General features: G+C 33.0%; 1 protein-coding gene and 1 pseudogene across 1 annotated transcript; one reads left to right on the forward strand and one right to left on the reverse strand.

The window, feature by feature from the left end:
* Nucleotides 1-2,409: 2,409 nt before the first annotated feature.
* On the reverse strand, nt 2,410-3,966 carry LOC142225446 (gram-negative bacteria-binding protein 3-like). Its single transcript, XM_075295205.1, has one exon. The coding sequence runs from the start codon at nt 3,913-3,915 to the stop codon at nt 2,461-2,463; it is 1,455 nt and encodes a 484-aa protein (XP_075151320.1). The 5' UTR covers nt 3,916-3,966; the 3' UTR covers nt 2,410-2,460.
* A 14,013-nt stretch (nt 3,967-17,979) lies between these two features.
* Nucleotides 17,980-19,157, forward strand: LOC142225447 (cytochrome b5-like; annotated as a pseudogene).
* Nucleotides 19,158-25,799: the final 6,642 nt, after the last annotated feature.

Genomic DNA, 25,799 nt, shown 5'->3' on the forward strand with positions numbered 1-25,799 from the left:
CAGGGAGTAGAATTAGCATTTTAGCTATGTGTGCTAAATTTTATTGAAATCGGTTCAGATTTAGATATAGCTCCCATATATAGCTTTCGCCCGATTTACACTCATATGACCACAGAGGCCAATTTGTTGCTCCGATTTAGTTGACATTTTGCACAGGGAGTAGAATTAGCATTGTAGCTATGCGTGCCAAATTTGGTTGAAATCGGTTCAGATTTAGATATATCTCCCATATATTGCTTTCGCCCGATTTACACTCATATGACCACAGAGGCCGATTTTTAACTCCGATTTAGTTGAAATTTTGCAAAGGGAGTAGAATTAGCATTGTAGTTATGCGTGCCAAGTTTGGTTGACATCGCTTCAGATTTAGATATAGCTCCCATATATATGTTTTTCTGATTTCGACAAAATACCAACATTTTCCTTGTTTTTTACTAACATTGTGTTTCACCCTAGTGCATTAGCCGACTTAAATTTTGAGTCTATAGATTTTGTAGAAGTCTATCAAATTCTGTCCAGATCGAGTGATATTTAAGTGTATGTATTTGGAACAAACCTTTATATATAGCCCCCAACACATATAGCGGATGTGATATGGTATCGAAAATTTAGACTTATATTTACGTGATATTAAAGATTACGCAACCTAAATTTTAGGATGCAAAATTTACAAAATATCAAGGACAAATTTCTTTAAAATAATGAAATTTTAATTAAAACAATGTTTATAATCTCTGCTTCAAAAAATGTTTTCATAAAATTTAGGACGAACATTTTGTAAAATAAAAAACGTTAAAAGGGCATGTCTTGGAACTAAAGCTAATTTTCCTTAAAATAAAGAAACACATTTTTGATTTAAAGAAATTGTTCTTAAATTAACTGAAATATTGAAACTTTAGATTTAAATAGAAACGCTTTAAATATAGGCTAAGATTTAGGTTGAAGATTTAGCGTCCTTGGTTTAAAGTTTTTTTTGAAATTAAGAAAACATTTTTTACTTTGAAGTATCCGTTATAATATTGATTTTTTAGATTGGCATTTGTTTGTACGTGCACGCAAAGAAAAAAAACGTTTGGAAAACGTGTACCGAAAACGTTTTTCTTTTGTTAGAGTTTTTTGAATTGCTTCGAAAATTTTAAACTTTTATCACCAAAAAAATTCGTTTGTTACAAAGTTTTTATTTTTTCAATAAAAAAAGTTATTTTTGAAACAACAACAGAGTCCATTTCGTTTATATCAAACACTGTTCTTTTCTGACTTTTGGTCTTTAATAAAACACATTTTACAGTTCAAAATTTAATATAGTACAATGTAATGTTGAACATTTTTTTCGGAATCTTCCGAACATATGTAGAATGTATGTAAAAAAAAAAAAAAAAAAACAAAAAAACTTTGGTCGAAGCAGGGATCGAACCCACGACCCTTGGCATGAGAGTCAGACGTAGCAACCACTGCTCCACGGTGCCAAACTAAATGTTTGTTTCTGTTAAACAAACTTTGTTTATTCGGTTCGTGGGCGCCGCAAGCTATGCTATATAAATATAACTTATATGGATATTTATCTATTGATGACCATAACAGGTACATAGCTCAGTGGTTAGTGTGTTGGCTTACAAAGTGCATGGTCCGCGGTTCGATTCTCCGTCCAGGCGAAAGGTAAAAAAATTTTAAAAATTTATAAAATCGTATAATTTCTTCTACATTGTTTGTATTACAGAAAAAGGTGCTAAGAACTAACAATCTTCGTGGAAGTGAGAAAGATGTGAGGGAAAATGCAATTAGCCAGAAAAAAAATTTTTTGAGTTAGTCTTTATGAAATGGTTTTTACATCCTGGAAAAGAATAAACGTTTATCACAAAAAGTATATACTTTTCTTCCAAATACACTTCCTTACAGCGAAAAGCAAATGAGAAACGAACTTTGTTTGTCTAAAATTTCGTTTGGGAGGAAAGAATTATTTTTTTGCGTGTGAGTACCTTTATTAATAAACCGCGAAAAGAGAATGAAAAATTGGTAAATGAGATCTGTGTCCTAATTTTAATTTTATTGGTCCTAGATGTAAAGCTAGATAGGTCGCTAAAAAAATTATTTATTTTAAAGAAGCCGTATATTTGGTTCGGAATCAATACCAAAATCCTTAAGGGAAGGTCAAAATCTTTGGATCCAAGTAAACTTTTTTTTTGAGTGTGATGTATATAACATCCACATTGCCCCCGACCTAGAATTTAAAATTTCTTACTAGCCACCTGACTTGGTATATTAACTCACCTATAAATTCCTCCAAAAAGTTCCACTTTCGAACTGGTCCAAATTTGGACAAAAATATCGTATTCACAATATGGATATTTTGTGATAAAGTTTTGGAGAACAAAAATGTTATGTTTTTGTGTATAAGTAAAACAATTCTCATCCGTTAAATATAAGCATACTCGATGTGTATGTCAAACGAGTTTCAGTTTATTACACAGAAAATATTTTAATATAATCTATTTGGAAAGCACAGGTATTTAACCAATTTTCATTGTCCCGATAGGAATTGCGAAATTTAAGCTTCGCTCGAGGATCTTTGTTGCGCCATGGTTTTTCGTCGGACCACATAATATCAGGGAAATCGTTAAAACCTCCCACACCGAGTCCAACAGTTAATGAGAATTCCTTATCGAAAGGAGCCCATTTAGAACCTAATTGCAGAAGGTCTCGATTTGGAAGATAGTGTTCATTCAATTGAAGATTACGGAAAGCTTGCTCTTCACTGGGTATTTGGAAACGACAGTATTCCTTGTTGTTGATCGAAAATGTAATGAGGTCCGGCATCCAAAGCATTTGATACATATGAAATTCTTCCGACAAACGATCATTGGTTGTTCTATTTACACATAAATGGAACGAATGCCAAGGTTCATATGAATTTAGTAAAAGGCCTGATAGAACATCCTGTTCGTGACCATTATCTCTTGTCTGGGCAATACGGATTTGTCCAGAACGATATTCCATCTCACCATAGGTGGGATTCGAGGGCTCCAACCAAATTTGGGGAAAAATCCACATACCTCGAGGCATTTTAGCTCGCACCTCAACTAATCCATATTTGAATGAGAATTTTCCTTTTGTTGAAAACTGTGCCGAAATCACTGGAGGGACTATATTAAATCCCTGGGGAGTTATGGAACATTCATCGTTGTCTTGACTACCAGTACAAGTGGGTCCCAATGAGAAGGGTTGTTTTGTAGTCTTTTTCGCAAAATGTTTATCAAACCGTTTGGGTTTAATGGTCACCATTCCTTGACTCACATTCAAGACATCGTCAACATCGTTTAGGTATACACAAAATTCATAGTTAGGTGATTGCGGGATGCGTCTTTCCACAGTCCATTTCGAATTTTCTAGGTAATTTCCATTGAAGTTTTCTTCGAAGACTAATTGTCCTGTACAACGCACGGGAGCTCCGTTTACTATCGTTGATGAGCTAGAGCATGAGTTAGGTGGCGAGTTGTTCCTTACGTGGTGACTATCGCCTTCATCACCTGATGGGGAAGTTGTATTGGCATATTCTTCCACAACAAAGATACCGTCATCTTCCCTGTAGCCCAGACCATTATAGATGACATAGGTCCAGTAGTAAAGAGTATCCCCTAGTTTAAGTTTTGTGACACGATCTCGAAATGTCCAACGTCCATTTTTCGGTTTGACTATATCACGAGCCCATGCTCCTGCTTCTAGTCCATCCATTTCCTCATTTAGTTTGCCATGAAAAGCAAAAAGTGTTATACCCTCCTCATGTGGTATTGAAACTTGAAACCCCTTGGGATAGAAAATTTCTATTTTTGCGGTTGGCACTTCATAGCATTGGATTAGAGCGGCTGATAACACGCTCAGCGCAATGAGTAATCTTAAATGCACACTCACTTCGATCATCTTAATTGCGTACCCATACGCCTTTGTCAATAGCTCTCGTTAGAATACTGGCTATTGCTCATTGAGTTTGGAATTTATAAAAATCTGGTTTCCATAGGTTTATCGATTTGTGTTTGCCACAAACCGGGGGTTTTTGCAATAAATGATAAAAACGTGGATAAATATTTCACCACAAGTTAGGGAATACACAGAAAAAATATGGCTCGCAAATATTAATATATTTCTAAGTACGATTCAATGTATTTATAATTTCGGAAATTATTAACTAAATTTTGTTCAAAATGTTTTACAAACGAAAATGGTACACAGACGAAAAAGACTTTTTTTCATATGTTTGGGTATAAACATTATATGTTTGGAACTCAAATTTTTAAACACAATATTTTTGAGTGCAAACATATAATGTTCATAAACTAGCATAATATGTTTGAGACATATATATTAATATGTAGAACATATTGTTTGGGACATAAAATGTTTGTAAATATAATATGCTTGGATGCAAACATATATTAATTTAGAAATAGTCCATAAACATATATGTGTTTACATAGAGAGACAAAGTGTATGCTGGAAGTATAATAATGAAAGTAACCAATTGGCGCATTACAAATATATATACACAAAGAAAATTTCATTAAATATAGGAAAAATACTATGTGTGAATATAAACAACTATAAATTTACATATTATGAGTAAAAATATATATGTTGTGATATAAGACTTCGCCAAAAATTGTATATGTTTAAGTAAAATATTAAAATGAGTATTCGGAGAGAAAATTCATTCGGAACCAAGATAAAAGATATTTGAAAAAATGAGTTTTGTTTATCATTTTCGCATTACGGGCACAATTTTTTTGTTTCGTCAAAACAAATCGGAACGTAGGACGAGTAAGTCAAAATATTCAAACAAAGGTAATTAAAGGGATCTTCATAAAAACTAACGCAAGGGCACTATACACTGAACAAAAAGCATGTCCGGTTCCAAAGATTGTGTCTCCACTTTAACAATTTTGATATTGATTCCGAACCAAAGGAGCGGAGAATACAAGTAAGGATGCTTTTAAGACACAATTCTCTTTTAAATGGGGTTTTGTGTACTTGACTCTACGAAGCACATTTCAATTTTTCGCTTTTTCAGCTTTTTTTCATATGCTATAAAATGTCCGTTAAAAACGAGACTTCCAGTAGAAATTATGCTATGTTTCAAGTAAAAAATGTATTTAAAATAAAGTATTGCAAAACATATCCTATTTTTTAATGATTTTTTGTAGTCAAGATGCAAAAATGCAACAAATTTAAAGACAGTTTCATTAATTTTAATGAAGTTTTCTGAATTATTAAAGTCAAGTTGACCTTAGTCCAAAAATTTGTTCTTTCATGTTATGATACCCATTTTTAAGTCAAATCACTTAATTATAACGACAACACGACTTCATTGAAAGTATCGACCTTTGAACATGGAAAAAACTTTATATTAGAGAAATGCGTCTTCTAAGCTAAGCAAAAGTTGTATTCTTATTTTAAGGACATGAACTCTTTGGCCTCACGACAATATTTTTCAGTGCACTCTTTTTAGAGTTGTGAAAGTAAAATGAAAACAGGGCGAAACAGTGAAAAATTAAACAGTAAAATCTATAAAAACAAAGATTAGTTCCTCTTTATTAATCCATCAAATCCAAGAGGATTTGACGGATTTTTTCGAAAATAAAAGCGGACATTGAGTTCGAGTTTTGCCGCTAAAATTATTTCTCATTTTTAGCGGCAAAACCAGAATAACATTACAACTTTTTCCGGTAAATTGTATTATAACATGGTGGGGAAATATCCAAAGCAACAATTGAATAAGTTTATTTTCTTTAAAAGAAATAATTAAAGAAAAGTAAAAGGGTAAACATGGTCATTTTAACGCGATAATACCAATTTATACCGGCCTTAAGAATTAAATTAAGTACAAAATTTTTCGATAATAAATATTCATATTTAATTGTGTTAGTAAATTAATGGTGTTACATGCTAGCAAACAATTGTTCACACCAAAATAAATTTATGTGCTGTTGTAAAATTACTGCACGCAAAGAAAAAAACGTTTGGAAAACGTGTACCGAAAACGTTTTTCTTTTGTTAGAGTTTTTTGAATTGCTTCCAAAATTTTAAACGTTTATCACCAAAAAAATTCGTTTGTTACAAAATTTTTATTTTTTCAATAAAAAAAGTTATTTTTGAAACAACAACACAGTCCATTTCGTTTATATCAAACACTGTTCTTTTCTCACTTTAGGTCTTTAATAAGACACATTTTACAGTTCAAAATTTAATATACTACAATGGAATGTTGAACATTTTTTCGGAATCTTCCGAACATATCTGGAATATATGTAAAAAAAAAACAAAAAAAAAACTTTGGTCGAAGCAGGGATCGAACCCACGACCCTTGGCATGCAAGTCGGACGTAGCAACCACTGCACCACGGTGACAAACTAAATGTTTGTTTCTGTTAAATAAACTTTGTTTATTCGGTTCGTGGGCGCCGCAAGCTATGCTATATAAATATAACTTATATGGATATTTATCTATTGATGACCATAACAGGTACATAGGCCAGTGGTTAGTATGTTGGCTTACAAAGTGCATGGTCCGCGGTTCGATTCTCCGTCCAGGCGAAAGGTAAAAAAAAATTTTAAAAATTTATAAAATCGTATAATTTTTTCTACATTGTTGGTATTACAGGAAAAGCATCGTGGATGTGAGAAAGATGTGAGGGAAAATGCAATTAGCAAGAAAACAATGTTTTTTTTTTTGAGTTTGTCCTTATGAAATTGTTTTTACATCCTGGAAAAGAATAAACGTTTATCACAAAAAGTATATACTTTTCTCCCAAATACACTTCCTTACAGCGAAAAGCAAATGAGAAACGAACTTTGTTTGTCTAAAATTTCGTTTGGGAGGAAAGAATTATTTTTTTGCGTGTGTTTAGAATTTAAATATAATGTACTTTTAAATGGTTATCGTTAACCTTAGGATTCGATTGAAAAATATTTGTATATACTCGAATTCACGTTCTTCTTTTGTAAGAGTTTTTGAATTTCTTCGAAAATTTTAAACTTGTGTACAAAAACCTTTATTTGTTACACAATTTTTATTTTTGCAATAAAAAAATAATATTTGATTTGAACTCAGTCCATTTCGTTTATATCAAGCATTTTTCTTTTCTGACTTTAAGTCTTTTATAAAACACACTTTACAATTTCGTAATAAAAATTTAATATAATAGTATGTAATGCTGAACACCTTTTCGGGAACTTCCGAACGAATCTGGAATATATGTTAAAAAATATATTTAAAAAAAAACAAGTGTATATATTTAAAAAAACAAGTGGATTGCGTAGAAACTTCTACGAAAGACTGTCATCCACAATCGAAATACTTGGGTTGTGCACCCAGAAAAAAGTGCCTTCGAAACTAAAGGGAAAAATTTTCATCAATATAGTTTATCCATTAAGGTAAATTTTTGTGAAAAATAATAAAATTTACTCGTTTCAGTAAAAAAATCCTAAACTGGAAGCAGTTAGGAATAGTTCATAAACTAGAATAGGGCATGGAATTTTACTAATACTGTTTTCTTCGCTGGGTATAAGAATTTACTACTGAGCAAGAAAATTTTATTCACTGATAACAAAGCATTCGTAAAAATAAACAAAAACCGAACTAAAACCAAGTTTCTTCAAAATTAGTAAAATTTCTTATAAAATGATAATTGCGACTTCCTTTATAATAGAAAGTTTTTCATACATACGAACAACACTTGACATAGAAAAATATTTTAGTTCATTCGTACTAAGAAGTATGCAATCCTTTCAAAACTTAAGGAAACACACTTGTTAGAATATAGGAATTTTTCCTAAATTTATATTGTCTACCTGTAATCGATACCTGTCATCGTAATCGATGTGTTTGCGCGTGGGTGTAATCGATATATTTGCGCGTCGGTTGTTTTTTTAGTTGGAATCGCGTTGTTTTGGTATACGGAGAGATTGTTAAAAAATAATATGGTAAAATAATATAATAAATAACAAATAAAATATATAAAATATTTGTTATTTTAAATTAGTGAGAAAAATTTTCGTTTTTTTAAATAAATCTATCAATGTTCGTGATAGTGTATAAAGAAAGAAAACACCAGCAGAATAACAACCCTTTCATTTGTCTTCATTTTGGAATCTTCAATTATCAGGTAATATTCAGTGACGCTAACCTTTTGCAACAAAAATGTTTTATGATTTTTTATATTTGTAGGTATTGAAATTGTAAAAGGAGGACAAAATCGTTAGGCAGCAACTTATTAAAAGTGAAAAGTACAAGAAGAAGAAAAAGTGCGTTTTACAGTTGATAATATCACACGGAAATTGGAAATAGTGGAATAATAAACTAATATTTCAAAGAGATTCGATGCTGTTGATTCTTAATAAATATATTCAATATATTAATAAAACATGTCTTTTATTGAAGATAAAATTGCTTATAGAAATAAATAAAATTGTATTTAAAAACGAAGGTAAGCAGTTCTAATTATGAAGTAAAAGTTTTACCACAAATGTGTAAGATTTGTCGAAATGAATGAAAAAATTTCAATAAAATCATTCCATATATGAATTCAAATTAGTTAAATTTTTTCATTCTGTAGTATAGTGGTATATAAATATAGGAAAATGTTAACTAATATATGGAATGCATTATTCCTAATTTCTACGAAAATCACATCGTTCAAACAAATAAAAATGTCTTTGGCGCTATACGAAGTTCAACTTTCTTCACAATGAGTTCATTTTAACTTAAAGAAGGGGTCACTTTTTTCTGGGTGTGGTATCTTAAAACTTCTTAACATCGTTTTCTAAATTGTGAGTTAGTCCATACGTGGTATATATTAGAGGTGTGCACGTGACACGAAATAGTCGTGACTCACGCGTGAGTCGTGAGTCACGCTCATGGCAACGGCGTGAGTGTGCGTGAGCGTGATTAACAAACCAAAATGTCGTGCGTCAGCGTGGGTCACGAAAATATTATCTTCGTGAGTGTGCGTGAGTAAAGATTTACGCTCACGAAAATAATCCTGCTCACCAACATAAAACGCTTAAGAGTTAAATTAATTTACAATTTTAGTGACACATGGGATGTTAAGAGTGTAATAACGCTCTCGATTTTAATAATGCTCATGTTTTCAGACGCGTCGCTAAGGTAAATTATTCAAAAAATTGTTCGTGAGTCACGACATTTTTCGTGAGTCACGATATTTTTCGTGAGTCACTGTATTTTTCGTGAGTCACGGTATTTTTCGTGAGTTACGACATTTTCGTGCGTAAGTGTGCGTGAATACAAATTTTCTTTTCGTGAGTGTGCGTGAGCGTGAGTCCTACCAAACAATATCGTGCGTGAGTGTGCGTGAGTAAGATTTTTCCGTCGTGAGTGTGCGTGAGCGTGAGTAAAATATTACTCACGTGTACACCTCTAGTATATCTTAGACAAAAAAGTTACACCCTCAAAAAAAATCGCTTCTTTAACATATGTTCCAAACATATTTTGCAGGAAGCACATATATTATTGGATACTGCCGAAACATTAATATGTTTATTTTATGTGAACATATTATATATTTGGAAGCATTTTGAGCCCAAAAATATTATATGCTTGGAAGAATTTTTCCCAAAGACGATTATGCTCATTGCCTAACATAGTCGTAATTTTCACTTCCACGAAATATTTTGGTTCTTGACACCTTTTTCTGTAATACAAATAATGTTGAAGAAATTATTCATTTTTATAAATTTTTTAAATTTTACCTTTCGCCTGCACGGAGAATCGAACCAAGGACCATACAGTTTGTAAGCCAACACACTATCCACTGGGCTACGTAGCTGTTATGGTCACCAGCAGATAATTATCGTTATAAGTTACATTTATATAGCATAGTTTGCAGCGCCCACGAGCCCATGCAAACATAACATTATTTAACAGAAACATACATTTGTTTGCCACGTGGAGCAGTGGTTAGCATGTCTGCCTTGCATGCAAAGGGTCGTGGGTTCAATCCCTGCTCCGACCGAACACTTTTTTTTTTTTAAATTTACACATTTATATTTATACTATATTAAATTTTTATAATGAAACTTCGAAATGTGGGTTATTAAAGATTTATAGCCAGTAACAGTGCTTGATATAAACGAAATTGACTGATTTTTTGATAAAATATTATTTTTTTTATTGCAAAAATAACAATTTTGTAACAAAAAACTGTTTTTGGAAGGAATTCAAAATTTAAAATTTGGAAGGAAATTAAAAAACTCTAACAAAAGAAGAACGTGGAGTCGAGTATAAACATACATAAATAATTTTATAATATAAACATAAATTTATTTAGGCGTGAACAGTTTTTTACTAGCATTTAACACCATCGCTCTGAAATGTCTTTTATTTTTCTTTAATAATTCATTTTAAAGAAAATAAACTTTTTAAATTATTTTAGCTGGAAAACTCGAACTTAATGCCCGCTTTTATATTTGAAGGTGTCCGTCAACTCCTCGTGGACTACTTATTAATAAAGAGGAACTAAACTTTGTTTTTATACATTTTACTGTGTAATTTTTCAATATTTTCTCCTTATTTCATTTTACTGTCCCAACTCTAAAAAGAGTATAGTACCCTTTCGTTATTTTTATGAAGACCCCTGATTTCTTTTAACGAACCAAGAAAAAAATTGTGCCCGTAATGCCAAAATGATAAACAAAACACATGTCCACACATACATAAAATGCTGCTCTCAAGGCGAAAACATATGCTGTTTGTTTTTCAAATGTCTATTCTCTTGGTTGCGAATGTGCATTCTCTTTATTCAAATTAAATAATATTTAGACTTAAGCATATCAAATTTTTGGCCTTATCATAAAACAGTTTTCCGAAACAACATAAAGGCGGTTTCACAGAAATTGTTCTCTTTTGATTCTTTCGCTGTGTTATGTTGATATCTTTTGTCAACTCTCCGGGTTTCCACCTCCATTTCTTTCTCTATACTCTCTCTGTCGCTTTGAATAAAATATCACAACATATGTATGTTTAGTCGAAATTTGTAAATTTATATATATTTGCATTCACACATATGATTTTTATGAAACATTCATGTCCCAAACATAATATATTCTAACATATTATCACAGATGTCCCAAACATTTAGTGTTAGTTTAGGAACATTACATGTTTGCACTTAAATATATTGTGTTTTAAAATTGTGCCCGAAACACATTTTGTTTATATCGGAACATATGAAAAACATATTTTTCTAAGAGTGTATGTATAGTTGTCTACAAATAATTACGAGTCGATATGGACTTTTTGCACGGTACGTAGAGAGCCAGAATTGAAATATGGGGGTCGCTTATATGGGGACTATATACAATTATGAACTTGATATGGACCAATTTTTGTGTGATTGGAAATCGCTTTATCTGAGGGATATATGTAACTATAGACCGATATGGCATGGTTGTTAACGACCATATACTAGCACAATGTACCAAATTTCAACTGACTCGGATGAAATTTGCTCCCCAAGAGGCTCCAAAACCAAATCTCGGGATCGGTTTAGATGGGGCAATATATGATTATGGATTGATATGGACCACTTTTGGCATGGTTGTTAAATATCATATACTATCACCACGTACCAAATTTCAAGCAGATCGGATGAATTTTGCTTCTCCTAAAGGCACCGGAGGTCAAATCTGGGGATCGGTTTATATGGGAGCTATATATAATTATGGACTGATAGGAACCAATTCCTGCATGGTCAAATCTGGGGATCGGTTTATATGGGGGCTATATATAATTATGGACCGATGTGGACCAATTTTTGCGTGGTTGTTAGAGACCATATTATAACACCATGTACCAAATTTCAGCCGGATCGGATGAAATTTGCTTCTCTTAGAGGCCTCGAAAGCCAAATCGGGTGATCGGTTTATATGGGGGCTATATATAATTAAGGACCGATGTGGACCAATTTTTGCATGGTTGTTAGAGACCGTATACTGACACCATGTACCAAATTTCAGCCGGATCGGATGAAATTTGCTTCTCTTAGAGGCCTCGCAAGCCAAATCGGAGGATCGGTTTATATGGGGGCTATATATAATTATGGACCGATTTGGACCAATTTTTGCATGGTTGTTAGAGGCCATATACTAACACCATGTACCAAATTTCAGCCGGACCAATATGGCCCATTTGCAATTCCATCCGACCTACATCAATAACAACTACTTGTGCCAAGTTTCAAGTCGATAGCTTGTTTCGTTCGGAAGTTAGCGTGATTTCAACAGACGGACGGACGGACATGCTCAGATCGACTCAGAATTTCACCACGACCCAGAATATATATACTTTATGGGGTCTTAGAGCAATATTTCGATGTGTTACAAACGGAATGACAAAGTTAATATACCCCCCGTCCTATGGTGGAGGGTATAAAAAAATGGTGTTGGTCGAAGCAGGAATCGAACCCAGGACCCTGTCACGCAAGGCGGACGACCAACCACTGCTTCACGCTGCCAACAAATGTATGTTTAACAATATTATGTTGTTAAACAATGTTATGTTTGCATCGGCTCGTGGGCGCCGCAAGCTATGCTATATAAATATAACTTATAACGATAATTATCTCTTGATGACCATAGCAGCTACGTAGCCCAGTGGTTAGTGTGCTGGCTTACAAACTGTGTGGTCCGCGGTTCGAATCCCTGTCCGGCAAAAGGTAAAATTGAAAAAAAAAATATAAAATTTAATAATTTCTTCTACAATGTTTGTATTACAGAAAAAGGTGCTAAGAACTAAAAAAACTTATGGAAGTGGAAAAAAATGTGAGGCAATATACAATTAGGCAGAAAAAAAAATTTTTGAGCACAATATTCTTTGGGAGAAAATTCTTCTCAGCATATAATATTTTTGGGTCCAAAATGCCTCCAAACATATTATATGTTCACATAATAACATATAGTTTTTTGGGAGACAACATTATTGAATTTGGATGGAAAAATACAAAATGTTTGGAACTTAGACTACCCAAACATATTATAATGTTTAGACCAATATGCTTTCAAACATATTATATACTGGAAGAAATAAAACATATAAATGTGTGGGCAATACCCAAAAATGTATATGCTTGAAGCAAAATATGTTTGGGAGTATATGTTACAGAAGCGATTTTTTTTTGAGGGTGTAACTCGATGTGATTATAGAAATATATTGAAGCTTCCTCCAACCGAGAAAATATTTACTAACAGATATTATGATGTTTTTTTTCAATTAATTTAATGTTACAAATGTCAATTAGTTTTTTTCTTAAATCGTACCCCAAAAAATATTCTTCATTCACAAAGGACATTTTATTTTTTGTTTTGAAGAAAAGTAAACTAAACTTTTTGTGGCAAACGTTTACGTTTTGCAGGATGTCAAAATAAATTAATAAAGACTATCTCTTTTTTTTTTTAGGGAGCCACCGTGGTGCAATGGTTAGCATGCCCGCCTTGCATACACAAGGTCGTGGGTTCGATTCCTGCTACGACCGAACACCAACAAGTTTTTCAGCGGTGGATTATCCCACCTCAGTAATGCTGGTGACATTTCTGAGGGTTTCAAAGCTTCTCTAAGTGGTTTCACTGGAATGTGGAACGCCGTTCGGACTCGGCTATAAAAAGGAGGTCCCTTGTCATTGAGCTTAACATGGAATCGGGCAGCACTCAGTGATAAGAGAGAAGTTCACCACTGTGGTATCACAATGGACTGAATAGTCTAAGTGAGCCTGATACATCGGGCTGCCACATAACCTAACCTAACCTATCTCTTTTTTAATATTCTGACAAACCTCTCTCACTTCCACCTGATTTATTTAATTATTATTATTTTTTGCTGTAATACAAACAATGTAGAAGCAAATATTCAATTTTAACAAGTTTTAAAATTTTAACCAAACGGAGAATTGAACCGCATACTATAGCGTTTGTCAACAAACTTACTATCCACCACGGTTGCCGAATTTTTTCGAGAGAGATTCATTTCATTTTATTGAGTACCTACACCACAAGATTAAAATCTCATAATTACAGTGCAGGATTATAAATGTTAAAACATCTCCGATTAATAATAAGTACAATAATTGAATTTAAAGATAAAAAGAAAATAAATTCAAATTAGAATAAATAAAAATTGTATTAATAATAATAGAATATATATATATATATATATATATATATATATATATATATATATATATATATATATATATATATATATATATATATATATATATATATATATATATATATATATATATATATATATATATATATATATGTATATATATATATAGAAATTACTTTTAATATTCAATTGCATTGTATTATTGATGATTGAAATTGAAATTGTGATACTATATTATAAATACAAGCAAATTTTTCATGATTTTGAAATAAATTTTGAATACTCTTCTTAAAAGATGATGCGTTGCGGATACATTGTATATCGGGTTGTAGAGAGTTCCAGAGACGTATTGTGCCAATAAAGAACTGCCATTCGGATACAAGACTTGTCCTTATAAAGGGTATTATATTCCTATTTCTATCTGGTAAACCGAATTTTATCATAGAGATAGCTTGGTTTCCGATTGTAAATCAATTTATGTAGAAATACTAACGATTTGACATTAAGCAGGGTATTAAAACTAAAGCCAAAGAGGGAGTTTGTAACATGCGAAACATGATCGGTCCTGCGTAACCCATACACATAACGAACTATACTATTGAATGCCACGTTAAGTCTATTTTTGCTCATGGAGTCACAATTCGCGAAGAATGTATACCCCAAAAACTACCCATCCAAAATATTTTTCCGAGCCAAAGAAGCGGAGAATACAAGTTAGGATACTTTTAAGACACAATTCTCTTTTAAATTTGCGTTTTGTGTACTTGCTTCTAGGAAGCAAATTTTAATTTTTCGATTTTTCAGCTTTTTTTCTTAACGACAACATTATTTTCCAAATTAAGACTTCCAGTAGAGAATATGCTAAGTTTCAAGTAAAAGACTTCTTCAAAATAAAGTTTTGAAAAACATGTCCTATATTTGAACGATTTTTTGCTTTGTAGTCAAGATGCAAAAAGACAACAAATTTAAAGAATTTTTCTGAATTATTAAAGTCAAGTTGACCTTAGCCCAAACATTTTTTCTTTCATGTTATTATACCCATTTTTAAGTGAAATCACTTAATTATAAGGAAACCAGTAAGGAAAGTCTAAAGTCGGACGGGGCCGACTATATTATACCCTGCACCACTTTGTAGATCTAACTTTTCGATACCACATCACATCCGTCAAATGTGTTTGGGGCTATATATAAAGGTTTGTCCTAAATACATACATTTAAATATCACTCGATCTGGAAGAATTTGATAGACTTCCACAAAATCTATAGACTCAAAATTTAAGTCGGCTAATGCACTAGGGTGGAACACAATGTTAGTAAAAAAAAATATGGGAAACATTTAAATCTGAAGCAATTTTAAGGAAACTTTGCAAAAGTTTATTTATGATTTATCGCTCGATATATATGTATTAGAAGTTTAGGAAAATTAGAGTCATTTTTACAACTTTGCGACTAAGCAGTGGCGATTTTACAAGAAATTGTTGGTATTTTGACCATTTTTGTCGAAATCAGAAAAACATATATATGGGGGCTATATCTAAATCTCAATCGTTTCAACCAAATTTGGCATACATAGCTACAATGCTAAATCTACTCCTTGTGCAAAATTTCAACTAAATCGGAGTTAAAAATTGGCCTCTGTGGTCATATGAGTGTAAATCGGGCGAAAGCTATATATGGGAGATATATCTAAATCTGAACCGATTTCAACCAAATTTGGCACGCAACAATGCTAATTCTACTCTCTGTGCAAAATTTCAACTAAATCGGAGTTAAAAATTGGCCTCTGTGGTCATATGAGTGTAAATCGGGCGAAAGCTATATATGGGAGATATATCTAAATATGAACCGATTTCAACCAAATTTGGCACGCATAGCTACAATGCTAATTCTACTCCCTGTGGAAAATTTCAACTAAATCGGAGCAAAAAATTGGCCTCTGTGGTCATATGAGTGTAAATCGGGCGAAAGCTATATATGGGACATATATCCAAATCTGAACCGATTTCAACCAAATTTGGCACGCATAGTTTCAATGCTAATTCTACTCCCTGTGCAAAATTTCAACTAAATCGGAGTTAAAAAATTGGCCTCTGTGGTCATATGAGTGTAAATCGGGCGAAAGCTATATATGGGAGATATATCCAAATCTGAACCGATTTCAACCAAATTTGGCACGCATAGTTACAATGCTAATTCTACTCCCTGTGCAAAATTTCAACCAAATCGGAGTTAAAAATTGGCCTCTTTGGGCAAATGAGTGTAAATCGGGCGAAAGCTATATATGAGAGCTATATCTAAATCTGAACCGATTTGGCTGGTATTTTGCAAGTTTTTTGAGACCCATAAAATATTCGGATGTACGGAATTTGAGGAAGATCGGTTGATATACACGCCAATTATGACCAGATCGGCGAAAAATATATATGGCAGCTATATCTAAATCTGAACCGATTTTTTCCAAAATCAATAGGGATCGTCTTTGAGCCGAAACAGGACCCTATACCAAATTTTAGGACAATCGGACTAAAACTGCGAGCTGTACTTTGCACACAAAAATACATCAACAGACAGACAGACAGACAGACAGACGGACAGACAGACGGACAGACAGACAGACGGACATCGCTAAATCGACTCAGAATTTAATTCTAAGCCGATCGGTATACTAAAAGGTTGGTCTATGATTACTCCTTCTTGGCGTTACATACAAATGCACAAACTTATTATACCCTGTACCACAGTAGTGGTGAAGGGTATAAATACGACATCATTGAAAAGTTCATCGACTTTTGGACAGGAAAAAAAAACTGTATATTAGAGAAATGCGTCTTCTATGCTAAGCAAAATTTGCATTCGTATTTTAAAGACATGAAATCTTTGACTTCACGACGATATTGTTTCAGTGCATGAAAAATACCCACAGGAAAATGCATATAATTATTTTATGTATATAAATTTCATTCTACAAAAAAATAAAAGCTACCCCATATTATCACTTGATAAAAATTTTTCTAAGTTTGAAGGAAAAAAATGAGTTCAAAATTGCAAAAATTCCTTTAGTACTATATGACGTTCATGATGAGCGCATTACAAATTTTAAGATATTCTGAACTATTTTGTTGAAGACACGAATTAAGAAAATATTTGTACTTCATTTGTGTATATTTTCCCCTATTTTAGTTGATCTAACACAAGTACACAAAAAATTATTAAAGTATAGAAAACTTTCTCAAAAGTTATCACCATAAGATGTATTATTTAGAAAATTTAATATTGTGCTCCAACGATAAATAGCTATCGTCCATTAATTATTAGGTCTGTTTTCTTATTGCACTGATAACCAGTGCAAAAAGAAAACGCAAAACGTCTAACCAGTTCAATTTTCGATTTTGATTGGCAACACTTGGTCGTCAAATGTCAAAATCAAAGTTATTGTTTACAAATAAAAATAGGGGGTATACATTTAATAATCAATTTATAGAAATAAGTGTACCAAAAACGAAAGAGTGATTATTAATTTTAGAGGATTTGCTGCTTGCCTTTCAAAAACAAATGACTGCCGGCAACAGCTACGTGCGTGAAAACAGATTCAGTGCGTCATGTTTATCAACCAAACGCGTGGAAATATGGGAATTTGCTCAAGTGGTGGATTTACAAGTGGCTAATACCACAAGCATGTGTGGTATAGAAATGGATATGTCAATTGCATCAAAATCACAAAAGCCTAGTTAACGTAGAATTACAGACTTCGGCCAGCCATCACAAGAGGGAGAGAATATATAGGAAATATAATTCAACTTAATACCACAAATTATTTAATTAAACACCATGTCATCGCAAAATGTAAAATAATTTACCCACGCCGAAGTTGCCAAAAATATTACAAAAGAAAAGAATTGGTTCATAATCCACAACAACGTGTATGACGTGACCCCTTTTCTCAATGAGCATCCTGGTGGTGAAGAAGTCTTGATCGAACAAGCTGGTAAAGATGCTACAGAAAATTTCGAAGAAGTTGGTCACAGTTCATATGCCCGTGAAATGATGCAACAATACAAAATCGGTTAACTAGTTGCTGAAGAGCGTACAAATGTTCCAGAAAAATCCGAACCCACATGGAATACTGAGCAAAAGAACGAGGAATCGTAATGAAGTCATGGCTGATGCCTTTTGTCTTGGGTTTAATAGCCACCTTGGTTTATAAGTTTTTCTTTGGAACGAAATACCAATAATTGTAGGCAGAGAAAAACATCACCACCACCAGCCACAAACAAATATCGCAAGTTTATTTGTATATTTAGTTGAGAAAGGGATTTCTTGCTGTTTTAGACAAATATATACAGTGACTCACAAAAATATTCTTTTTTATATCTTGAAATCGCAAACCGCTTAACATTTATATGAAAAAGTTTTATTAAAATGTTTCCATGGGTATACATAACAGCAAAACGTAAACAAAAATCGTGAAATTAATTTTATTGTATTATTTTTAATCATTAAATCAAAAAACTACAAAAAAGCTCACAAAAGTATTCGTCGTATCAGTAATCACATTGTATGAGACATTATTTTGGTCCACTTAGTATTTGGAATAGTACCCTTTGTTAGCGCAAATGGCTTCCAGTCGTCTTGGCATCGACACGTTTCTTGAGAGATTTTGCCCCATTCTTCTTGTAACACTTTTTTTAAGGGCTGTCCAAGATGAAATTTGGTTTTGTCCGATCCACGGTTCCAAATGAGATCCTAGTTTTCAATGGGGTTGCTGCGTGGGCTTTGTGGTTGCGTTTTGAGATATTTAGTGTTGTGAAGGAGCCATATTTTCACATCCCAGGCCGTGTGTTTGAGGTGTTTGCTTGTTGGAACAAGGAGTCTTTATCACGAAATCCCATTTTAGAGGCGCTGGAGTGAAGATTTTCTTTCAAAATTTTTAAATATGTTAAAAAACATTTAGGCGTTCATGGTTCCATCAATAAAAACTAAGTTTCATTACACTTGTTTTTACATTTTTTATTTTCAAGTTTCCCTAAGCTTTCGCCGTGAAAATAAAAAATGTCGAAAAGTGTAAGACAAAAGTTTTTATTATTTATTTATTTATTTTTTTTTTTTATTTTCTCTTGGCGAATCCAAGCCGCAAAGCCATATACGGATTCCAAAACTACACAAACATAGCAATAATAACAAATTATAAAAATTATGCGCTTAAAAACTAGAAATTAATAACAAAAATAGTATCAATAAGTGACTAAACTGAATTTGAAACAAACAAATACACAATAATTAAAACAATTAACAAAATTAAGAAAAAAACTATTAAAAAAAATAAATTAAATTATCAATTTAAAAAATTAAACAATAAGAACAATAAAAAAAAAATAAAAAAGTAAAAAAAAAACATGAATATGTGAGTAAGACAGCAATACTAACATAAAAATAAAATACTAACATTATTTTAAAATTTATTAAGAAAATGTAACCATTAAAAAAATTAGGTTTATTTTAGTTATCGGAATTATTATTTCTTCAGCAAATTAACTTAACTTTATTCATGCCCCAATTTTTTGGCCATCTGAATAAATATTTAATGTTAACGACACAAAAGCAAGAAAACTAAACAAGAAAATTTTATAGGTAAAATTCAGTATATGCTGCAAAGCCTCTTGAACAGTTCCAACTGTTTTCTTTAATAAATAAAATAATTACCCATTTTTATTGTGTTAAGGTGTGTTTTACTAAAAGCTTCCTTATTTATTGAAGCCCGCCTAAAGGCGGGATTGGGCATTAGAGGGTTAACTAAAGAATAGAAAAATTATACACAAATGAAGCGTAAATATCTAAAAAATTCATGAAAATTTTAAATTTTACCGCAAAATCCAAACCAAAATCATACTGTCTTGGTGAATATTTTCTAAATAATGATGAAGAAGGCAATTTTATTATTATATACTATTCCAAATGCTATTTTTATACCCTCCACCATAAAATGGTGGTTTTTTAAGTTTGTCATTCCGTTTGTAACAGATCGAAAAATTGCTCTAAGACCCCATAAAGAATAGGGTGGTTAAATTTTCAAGGGCCGATGTTGATTTTGAATAAAACACAAACTATTTAGGACATTATTGTAATTTTATTTTATTATGATATATTCGTATTACTCAATTATGTATGGAACAAACTATAGGCCAAATAGACGCCGCGACCTCGATGGTCCAAATTTTCGATGACGCTGGGGCATAATTGAGGTTCTATGCCGTTAATGTGCCGAATTATCTCGTCCTTTAGCTATTGAATTGTTGCTGGCTTATCGACGTACACCTTTTCTTTCAAATAACCACAAAGAAAAAAGTCCAACGGTGTCAAATCACATGATCTTGGCGGTCAATTGACATTGCCATTACGTGAGATAACACGGACATTAAATTTGTTGCGCAAAAGAGCCATTGTTTCGTTAGCTGTGTGGCAAATTCGGGCCATACAAAGTTCGTTATCATCTTACGATAGCGAACACCATTCACAGTAACTGCCTGACCGGCCTCATTTTGGAAAAAATACGACCCGATGATGGTCGGTCCGTCTGTTGAAATCACGCCAACTTCCGTTCGAAACAAGCTATCGACTTGAAACTTGGCACAAGAAGTTGTTATTGATATAGGTCGTATCTTATTGGAAAAGGGCCATATCGCATTACTTTACGTATAGCCCCCATATAAACCGATCCCCAGATTTGACCTTCGGAGACTCTTGGAGGGGCAAAATTCATCCGATCCGGTTGAAATTTGGTACGTGGTGTTAGTATGTGGTTTCTAACAACCATACAAAAATTGGTCCATATCGGTATTGGGCGGGGCCGACTATATCATACCCTAAACCACCCCATGCGAATTAGTAAACATAAGCAAGGGTATCATTGGTATAGGTTTGGGAGATGAACCGAATTTCCTTATTTATGAAAATTATGCAGTATACACTCAAAAAAAGGCAGAATACTAGTAAGGATATTTTTAAGACACATTTTTTTTTTAATTTCGGTTTTGTGTACTTCTTTCTAGGAAGCGAATTTTAAGTTTTCATTTTTTCAGCTTTTGTTCTCCATATGCTATTAAAATCCTTTAAAACGATTTAAACTTTATTTTCCAAATTTAAAACTTTATTTTCCAAATTCAGACTCGACTTCCAGTATACTCATAGAAAAAGTCTGCTAAAAACAGCAGTAGATGTCTGCTGTTATATTTTTGTACTTCACGGCCTAATGAACAATAATTTATAAAATTTGTATACCCTGCGCCACACTGTTGAACAGGGTATTATAAGTTAGTGCATATGTTTGCAACACCCAGAAGGAGACGAGATAGACACATGGTGTCTTTGGCAAAAATGCTTAGGGTGGGCTCCTGAGTCGATATAGCCATGTCCGTCTGTCCGTGAACACATTTTTGTAATCAAAGTCTAGGTCGCAATTTAAGCCCAATCGACTTCAATTTTGGCACAAGTATGTGTTTTGGGTCAGAATAGAACCCTATTGATTTTGGAAGAAATCGGTTCAGATTTAGATATAGCTCCCATATATATCTTTCGTCCACTTATACGGCCCTAGAAGCCAGATTTTAACCCAAATTTGGTAGAAATTTTGCACTAGGAGTACAATTGGTAGTATAGTCAAATGTGCCAAATTTTATTGAAATCGGTTCAGATTTAGATATAGCTTCCATATATATCTTTCGTCCGATATGCACTTATATGGATTCAGCCTGAGTTTTACCCTGATTTGGTTGAAATTTTGCTCAAACATAACGCTTGGCCATATAGTCACGAGTGCAAAATTTGATTGAAATCGGTTCAAATTTAGATATAGCACCCATATATATCTTTCGTCCGATTTAGACTCATATGACAACAGAGGCCAAAGTTTGCTACCGATTTTCGTGAAGTTTTGCACAGAGAGTAGAATTAACATTCTAGCAATGCTTGGTAAATTTGATTGAAATCGATTCAGATTTAGGTGTCGTTATGTGTGTTAAATTTGGTTAAAATCTTTAATATTTTAGATATTTAAGTGTGTTAAGTTTGATCTGATTTGGTTCAGATTTAGATAAAACCCCCATATATTCGTGTTTCCAGTTATTACAAATATGACCAAAATTCCCACACTTTAGACAAAACTCTGTGATGATTTCTTCATATCTTAGTCATATCCTGTAGTGCCAGAATTTCCACAGAACAGTTGATTTTTAAATAAGGCTCCAAGTCGCTCGACTTGACCAAATAATATGTTACAACCCACACTTGACCACATATCTTGGCGAGATCTACCAATATCCTTTTAAAATCGCCACTGGTGAGTAGCAAAAATTGCAAATATTACTAAAATTTTCCTATATTTGGTATACATATGTATCGCCTGATAAATCATAAATGTCCTTTTGTACACTTGCATTAAAATTTCTCTCGCTTCATATTTCCCATATTTTTTACTAACATTGTGTTTCATCCCATGGTGATAGCCGATTTTAATTCTAGTGTTTTTGTACAAATATTCTCTTCATTATAAGTATTTGTATCTGGAAATGCAAACCTTTGCATAGCTCCCAGCAAATTTGAAGTAGTTAAGGTGGTAACACAAATGTTGGTATACATAGTGGTGAAGGGTATAATATAGTCGGCCCAGCCCGACTTTAGACTTTACTTACATGTTTTTTACTAACATTGTGTTCCACCTCAGGGCATTAGCCGACATAAATTTTAAGTCAATAGAATTTTGGTCTTAAATATATTGTCGGTTCAGATTTAAATGCATGTATATGGAAACATAAATCTTTATATATACCACTCAAAAAATTTGAAGGAATTCAGATGGTGTCGAAAATGTAGATCACAAAGTGGTGCAGGGTATAATATAGTCCGCCCTGTCCGACTATAGACTTTCCTTACTTGTTTTTCTGTAGAAAAATTTGTCAAAATTTTATTTCTATAGAAAATTTTCTCAAAATTTAGCATATTTATTGAAAATGTATTTCTATAGTAAATTTTCATATAATGTTATTTCGTGCTGATGGTCACTGATTCTTAAAAAACCTCTAATATAAATCTTTCGACCGATTATAAATTCAATTTTGCGAAATTGCCTAAAAATGTATACCCTGCGTCGCACTCTTTATAGAAGTATTACAATATACATTGTCCAAATCGAGTGAGGTAAATAGCAACATAAACCTTTATACAAAGCACTCAACAAAATTGAAGGATTGAGATTTTATCAAAATGTGGATCTAAATACAAAGTTGTGTATATTATAGTCTGCCCCGCCAGACTTCAGATTTTCTTATTATTATTATTATTTTTTTTGACTAAAATTATGTTTCGTCCCATAAAGTTAGATTCAAATATTAAGTACATAGATTTTGTTGAAGTGTATACAATTTTGTCTAAATCGGTGCAGATTCAAATTCATGCATATGGGAATATCAACCTTTATATAGCTCGCAACAAACTTGAGATGGTATCAATGAATTTGGTCCACAATGAAGGGTATAATACATTATTTTTTTATTAAACATAGGAACGACATTGGCCTGAATTCGAAACATAGAGTACAAGTACACACACTTTTTCATTAGAAATAAGTTGTTTTAGCACACTATACGAGTGCTGGAGATCATGATCGCACTGAATAATCCATGTATTTCCCGTGATTGTTATGGTAATATTACATGGGACAAACTGTTTTTGAAGATTTCCAAAAGCATAGTGCCCTCTATACTCTATAAATCGGAGCCATAACATGTCCAAAAAACGACCCCCAGACCATAATATTACCCCCACCATTATTGAAGGAACTGTTTTTATTTCTTGGATTAAGACTTTTCTTTGGACCTTCGTACTAAACTTCCACCACCCGAGCCATGCAATTTAAACTTTGATTTGTAGGAAAATAAAACACATTTCACTGATTCTCATGCCATTTAAGGTGTTTTTGTAAAAATTTAAGTCGCGGTTAAATTTTTTCGAACTCCATAATTATTGTGAGTCTCACGAAATACAGAGAAGGCCTTTGACGAAATGTCCAAATGAAATCGTCACTTCCGTGAGAGTTCCTTTATTGGAAGTTGTTAGAGACGCTACATTTAAAGTTGGTCCACTAGATATTTCTACATAATTCGATACATATTCCTGTTTTTGTTGCAGTGAAACAAAACTTAAACAAATACTTCTGTTTTGTTTATTTACATTTGCTTTTGTTTCTTCTTCTTTTCAGTATGTGACATTCACTTGAGATGTGTTCCTCCCCAGTATTTTAGTTAGTTGCCAATTCATATTTTGACAACTACAAAATTCGCATATAATGGTGACTCTGGTGCGACTTGCACTGATAGTTGCACTGGATAGAACACCAGTGCAACGATTGCCATACAAAAGTTCTATCCAGTGCAAAAAGAAAACAGCCCTATTATTATACGTGAACTGTTATAAATTAATTTAGTTTGGTAAAGCGTAATTTGAATATGTCAAATTTATTGTGGCATTAAATATCATTTCTATGATAATTATGAAAATGTTTAAGGTTTGATTGTGACCGCAAGGAATAATTGGAAGAAAGATATAATTGAAAGGCCTGATTATTTTATAAACGCTTAAAAAATAAGTTCAAAGAGGATTTGTTTTCCAATTTGTATGAATTCTCAAAATATAGTTTAACTTGACCGCATAGCAGTATTTATTTTTTAAGTTTTTATACCCTCCACCACAGGTATATTAACTTTGTCATTCCGTTTGTAACACATCGAAATATTGCTCTAAGACCCCATAAAGTATATATATTCTGGGTCGTGGTGAAATTCTGAGTCGATCTGAGCATGTCCGTCCGTCCGTCTGTTGAAATCACGCTAACTTCCGAACGAAACAAGCTATCGACTTGAAACTTGGCACAAGTAGTTGTTATTGATGTAGGTCGGATGGTATTGCAAATGGGCCATATCGGTCCACTTTTACGTATAGCCCCCATATAAACGGACCCCCAAATTTGGCTTGCGAGGCCTCTAAGAGAAGCAAATTTCATCCGATCCGGCTGAAATTTGGTACATGGTGTCAGTATACGGTCTCTAACAACCATGCAAAAATTGGTCCACATCGGTCCATAATTATATATAGCCCCCATATAAACCGATCCCCCGATTTGGCTTGCCAGGCCTCTAAGAGAAGCAAATTTCATCCGATCCGGCTGAAATTTGGTACATGGTGTTAGTATATGGTATTTAACAACCATGCAGAAATTAGTTGACATCGGTCCATAATTATATATAGCCCCCATATAAACCGATCCCCCGATTTGGCTTGCAAGGCCTCTAAGAGAAGCAAATTTCATCCGATCCGGCTGAAATTTGGTACATGGTGTTAGAATATGGTCTCTAACAACCACGCAAAAATTGGTCCACATCGGTCCATAATTATATATAGCCCCCATATAAACCGATCCCCAGATTTGACCTCCAGAGCCCCTTGGAAGAGCAAAATTCTTCCCATTCGGTTGAAATTTGGTACGTGATGTTAGTATATGGTATCCAACAACCATGCAGGAATTGGTTCCTATCAGCCCATAATTATATATAGCTCCCATATAAACCGATCCCCAGATGTGACCT

The sequence above is a fragment of the Haematobia irritans genome, chromosome 2, assembly GCF_050003625.1.
Source record: "Haematobia irritans isolate KBUSLIRL chromosome 2, ASM5000362v1, whole genome shotgun sequence".
Taxonomy (NCBI): Eukaryota; Metazoa; Arthropoda; class Insecta; order Diptera; family Muscidae; genus Haematobia; species Haematobia irritans.